The sequence below is a fragment of the Berghia stephanieae genome, chromosome 2 (genome assembly GCF_034508935.2).
Source record: "Berghia stephanieae isolate SIO BIC M18660-M18661 chromosome 2, UCSD_Bste_1.3, whole genome shotgun sequence".
Lineage (NCBI taxonomy): Eukaryota > Metazoa > Mollusca > Gastropoda > Nudibranchia > Aeolidiidae > Berghia > Berghia stephanieae.
The window spans coordinates 93,224,331-93,230,639 of NC_088361.1; the positions used below are offsets into that span (position 1 = coordinate 93,224,331).

At 31.7% G+C, this 6,309-nt stretch overlaps 1 protein-coding gene across 1 annotated transcript in view; it reads right to left on the bottom strand.

Annotated features, from left to right (window-relative positions):
- Nucleotides 1-1,855: 1,855 nt before the first annotated feature.
- The window catches only part of LOC144965887 (fibrocystin-L-like), a 122,191-nt gene continuing 117,737 nt past the window's right edge, over nucleotides 1,856-6,309 (bottom strand). Inside the window, exon 78 of the mRNA XM_078901714.1 lies at nucleotides 1,856-5,448. Within this exon, the coding sequence (XP_078757840.1) occupies nucleotides 5,219-5,448 (230 nt within the window). The 3' untranslated portion in view covers nucleotides 1,856-5,218. The remainder of the gene's footprint in view (nucleotides 5,449-6,309) is intronic.

Below are 6,309 nucleotides of genomic sequence, written 5' to 3' on the forward strand. Positions count from 1 at the left end.
TCTGCCAGAAGAAATAGTGACAGCACCAAGTCATGAACAATTCATGGCCTCTCTGAGCGCATACAACACAGCCCAGCGCTTGTCGTCAGCATGATGGCGTTGGCTGCCTGAACGAAGAAGAAGGTGGTCAAATCCTACTTGAAGATAGAGGTCACCATTTACCATGTTCATGGACCTTATATTCTTCACTGAAAATGTGTTTCCTTTGTGAACATTTACCTGCACCATTACAAATAAACATTAAAAGTATTATTTAGACTGTAGCAACTATCGGCAAACTCTGTGATGTAATGATAGCACATCTGACTGGTAATCAGGAGGTCTGGGTTTGATCCCCAGTTGAAAAAGGCTGATTTGTGGGATGATTTTGTCTTGTATTTTTCTATGTCTTGCACTGTTTCATACACAACTTTTCAGATTAGAGTTTCAGTAGATTCTCACGTCGTTGACTGGCTCGCATTCACACTGCCTACAAAAAGCCAAGCCAGCTAAATCCTACTAGTAGATAGGGGTTTTTGTAAGCATATTATCAAATACCTGCTTAATCTATTACAGACATCAAATGTTCCTCCTTGAATGGAAGCCTGGAAGATTCCTTATCAACTTTGTAAAAGCGCTTTGAGCACATTTAGTGGATATTACGCTATAGAAAAGCTCTTTTATTTGCTTTTGCTTTTTTTTTTTTGTTTCTTTGATAAGACAATGCACCTTCTCAAGCTGGAATCCGTCCCCTTACTGCATCTTTACACTCAAGGAATCCAGACACATGCATTGCTGAAACTCCATTTTCTCTTTCTAAGGACCACTAATCAGAATGCATTTGAGAAGGGACAGCCCCTGCATCTCTACTTTCTTATTTCACACCTGAGTACGGTGACAAATTGTTAGCAAAGAGCCTTTTCCAAGGATTCAATTTACGATTTACACAAAGAGACAACACTCGATTACCATTTCACAAATACTAATACGTGGTAGGAACACTCCACCTTCATTTCTTGGTCTTAAATCATTTAAAAGTCCAATGACACTGTTACAAGATCTCTACCAAGACGGATACACTTAATGGTTACACAATTACCACAACAATTAAAAACCTTACATTGAAAGGACAAGGGCAAACTGGCAGAATGGTTAAGGCATTGCACTATGACCCAGAAGTTCCTGGGTTCTAGCCCCGCTTATTATTAGAATATTAATCCCCAGTTTGCTCACTTTGAAAACCATGGACAATTTATTTCTATATTCCTTCATGGAATGTCTATGCGACAGCATCTGCGCGGAAATGGGTTGGGGGGGGGGGGCGGCATTGAGAAGGACAAAAATATAATGGAGATAGAATTTATAAGGAAAAAAATAACAATAAAGATAAATCCATCCGATAGTAAGTTACCCTCACAGATAAAGACTACAGGAAGGGTCTAGAAGAAAGCAAATAGTCTCTGAAAAGGGATACAAATTGTTGGTAAATTAAATGAAAAGAATGACAAACAACTTGAATAAAATGCTTTTTGTTTTATTTTATAAATTTTGGTCAGTCAATGCAGGTTTCAAAAGAAACCTTTGTAAAAAAAAAATTAACGGTTACAAAACAAAATTTAAGCGCTTATTTTTTTATTTATTTATTTTTCTTTTGTTTTTGTTTTTATCTTTGCATCTAACCTAACTACTACCCTCAAGCAGACATGTTTCAGAAGGCACACAAGTAAAATAAAAAGAGCAACAAAACCCCCCAAAAAAACCTACTCCATTTTGAAGTGAACTTTTAAACTATCATTATCAGTAAAGATTGACAAATTGGGTGTCAATCACTGACTTGATTGTTTCAAAACATATTCAATCTTTGTTTATAGATATCTAGAACAAACTTGATGTCACTCAGCTCTTTGTTATTGTTTTTAGCCAGCCATTTTATGAGTAATTCTCACTAATTTGTATCAATCAGACTATAAACAATCAAGGCTACACACCGTTTAGTGTGTTGGTACATTATATCTGGCTGGAGTTAATTACATAAGCCCGCAGCATCAATGTTTTATATGATCAGCGTTAGAATGTTTATAATGCTGTGCATGTACCAATTTTCAAAACGTCAAGTCAGAAAATCACTGAATATCGCAACGTCGGTCTCAACAAGTTAGTTTTTCTTGCAAATTCCCATTTGTAGTGATAGATCATTTAATTAATAATTATTTCATTTACTCAATAAATTTCAAATCGCAAACTCACTCAAATCAAAATAAGGTTAAAGTCTTAAATTTAATGGGAAAGAAATATAAAAGTCACTCCTAATTACTAAATGAGTAGATAACACTTGAAAGAATAGGTCTGTCTTTTGCTCTATGGACGGAATAAAATCGTATTACGTTTATGCAAGACTAATACAGTGCAATAGAAAAGGGGAGGCATTTTGCTCAATTCATGAAATTATATTTGAACAAGGAATACTTAAACCTTGTTAAATTTATTTTATAAACACATGTAAAAAACGATAATATGTAAATTATTACATTTTGATTTTATGCCCTGGAAGAATATTTTGTACCGAAAATTTTGATATAAATATAAAATTTAATTTTGACATTGAAATTTTAATGAAATTAATAATTTAACATTTTAGCTACAGTTTTTATTAATTTTTGGTGAAGACTGATAGCCACTTATAATGTTCATTTTCAGATTATTTAATTTTTATCAATTAATTAATTTTTGTTTGTTGAAAAATTGTAATTGGACAGACAATTTTGATTTTCAAAACTTTACATTGACAACACATATACGTTTATTTTCAGAAAAAAAAACAACAAAATTTGCACATTTTATAATTATTGTTATCACAGTTTGTTTTCTAATGCACAGGTAACTTTATATGTATAAATACAAACACATTTATTTGATTCGTCATTCTCAGCAATATAGCAAAACACGCGGTTCAACCATTTTACTGTCACATTCTAGACAAGAAGCAATGCCGATGGTGACAAAAGGTGAAAAAGGAGGAAAATTTTGAACATTTGTCTTTAAGTCTCGTATTAATGGTGTAAACCCCCATTTTTACACCAACAGAGATGATAAACTATCATTGATAATAGTCATACAGTTGAGATGTCTTCACCGGCCGTTTATAGAAAGATTCTCTGAAATTAAAAGGGAATGATAATTTTGCAAAAATTAGCAGAAAAGCCGGGTATTGTGAAAATTAATTGCTGAACAGGCTGAAAAGGAGGAGATGCCTCCTCTGTCTCCAAAATAGCGTATTTCCGTGGATCTGCAGAAAACCATCAGCACTGAAGAAGGAAAGACAACTGAGCAAGTACATATATATATATATATATATATATATATATATATATATATATATATATATATATATATATATATATATGTGTGTGTGTGTGTGTGTGTGTGTGTGTGATCCATCACCTCTATGTGGCATTATGTCAGTCTGAACCAGATGCAGAAAAAATAACAACTTCAAAGCTTCAATAGTCTGAAATCCTAAATGTTAGGAGTTCCCAGGTAACAGAATTATGCTTGTCCTCCTCAATAGAACATTGGTCAGCAGATTAAACCTCTCAAGTCTCAATTTTCACGAGCGGTGGATCAAAATTTAATTTTGGGCGGATCAGACCTCTGATGAATCAGATCGTGAAAATCGGGACTTCAGAGGTTTGATCCGCCGACCACCTATATATGACCCATTGGCTCCAATCAGTATTTTATGGCAGGACGAACCAGATGCCAAAAAGTGAATTTGAATGAAAAATAATCAGAAATATTATCAAAAATGTATTTTAATCTATTTATTAAATACAAATTCCATTTTCATTATCAGAATCACTCCAACGTGATAAAACAAACCAAAAATTCTTTTAAACAAGGGGTGCCTAGTCAACACCAACACTTGACATGTAGGATGAGACACGACACTTGTTAGTCGATATTACAATTATTTTTTCAGCAGAGACAACTGAATGGCCAGGTACTCATTTTATACCTGAGTATGATGAGGGAATGTCAGTGAAGTTTTTTTTCCCCAAGGACTCAACTACATGCCACTTAAAGAGGGGACTTGAACCCTGGACTGATTGGAGACGATGAGTCACGTATAAATCTGACACTAATTTTATATCTTTGAAAGTAGATTTGTTCGGGGTTGTTTATTTTTTGCTTTAGGGGTTTTACAGCGCTTGCGACATGTTTTGGTAATTTCAGCGCCAGTGTGAGGACAAAACCAAGTAATCTCATTCCAAGACAAAGACAGAAAGCAACCACCCATAAAATAGATATAGGGGTATAAAAGACACAGTGAGTGACCTCCCTGCCCGACTGTAGATTTAATTTTTATCAAAGTGTCCAGCCCGCCTGGCATAATACTGGTTAGAGACAGTGGATCACATTTTATAACATTTTATGCAAAACAATTTTATAACAATATCAGGTGCCAATTACAAAAGAATTGTAAGAAAGTGTAAATTAACCAAAAAATGTAATGGAGCAAAATAAAACTATCATTAAGCAAAATAACAAAACAAACTTTCAAAACTGTAAACAATACAAATCTTGATTTAGATATTTGGAGCTCACCGGATTCTGTAGTACACCATTTAAGTGTGTTTTATTTAGTGCTCTTTCTACATTCATTTATTAATCAAGTTATTTATTCAATGCTATTAATTAATTAATTTATTCATTTATTTATTATTCATGTATCTATCTATTTGTTTATTTATCTATTTATCTATTTTTATGCCTTTTGGATAGAAATGCGCTATCGTATTATCTCACTACATTGAATTATTTTTTAATTTACTACATCTTCCCTTTGTAAGCAAATGAATAACATTATTTTAATAATATCACTAACTTTATAATAATCCATTTCCCCTCTTCTAATCCCTGCATTTATCAATGCTGAGTTAAATACATGTTACCAACAGAAAAGAAAATAATAATGATGATAATAAATGAATTAAAAATTATAAAAATAACCAAAATAGGTTCTTTTGATTTAAAAATAACACCGTAAGGAGAATAAACCAATGATAGAGCCATACAGTTTACTAGATCAAACAAGATGTAGTAAACCCAAGTCGAAAATCCTATGCTTTATCTTCGGTTTCAAATAAAATTCTGGTGGCAACTAAGCAAAAAATAAAATAGTAAAAACAATAATACTAGAATAATTATTCAATTCCAATTCAAGTTCCATTCCATGTCTTTATTTGGTCCAGGCAGGAGATGGAGTACGTCGGGTTGTCCCATCAGGTGATTTCACTTGAAGATCAAATGGATACTGAGGGAGAGAGGTCGCCGCAGGGGCAGCTCTGCTGTTGTTAGTCCAGCTCTTTAAGCTTGATGACGTCTCCTCTCTCAGAAGGACGTCGGCTAGGAGATCTTTGTTGTTGGAGTAATTACTGCTTACTGGCTTAACATCAGTCGTGGTCAGAACTGTAAGGAATAGATAATTAACATCAGATTGTAAGTATATTGACAAGGATAATGCCAACTTACCTCCCCCCCCCCCCCCCCCCCCCCAACCCCCATCCCTAATGATTATCATCAATGCAAACCATGGTCCTTTATTCTGAAAACCTCTCCGAATAATAATAATAATAATAATAATAATAATAATAATAATAATAATAATAATAATAATAATTATTATTATTATTATTATTATTATTATCATTATTATTATTATTATTAATTATTATTATTATTATTATTATTATTATTATTATTATTATTATTATTATTTTTTATTATTATTATTATTATTATTATTATTATTATTATTATTATTATTATTATTATTATTATTATATTATTATTATTATTATTATTATTATTATTATCATTATAATTCTTGTTGTTGTTTTGTTCTTCTTCTTCTTCTTTTTCTTCTTCTTCTTCTTCTTCTTCTTCTTCTTCTTCTTCTTCTTCTTCTTCTTCTTCTTCTTCTTCTTCTTCTTCTTCTTCTTCTTCTTCTTCTTCTTCTTTTTATCATTATTATTATTATTATTATTATTATTATTATTATTATTATTATTATTATTATTATTATTATTATATTATTATTATTATTATTATTATTATTATCATTATTATTATAACAATAATCTATTTACTTTCTTATTCATTTATATGACGCTCAACAGTCACACATTTGCTCCAATTTGAGAACACAGCAATGATGACTGAAGTCAATCATAATAGTAACAGTAGATGTCCTTCAGTAATTTTTATTCAATAACAAACGTGTCAAAATTCTAAATATTTTTTTTCTTGAAATTTTATGATAGACAGATA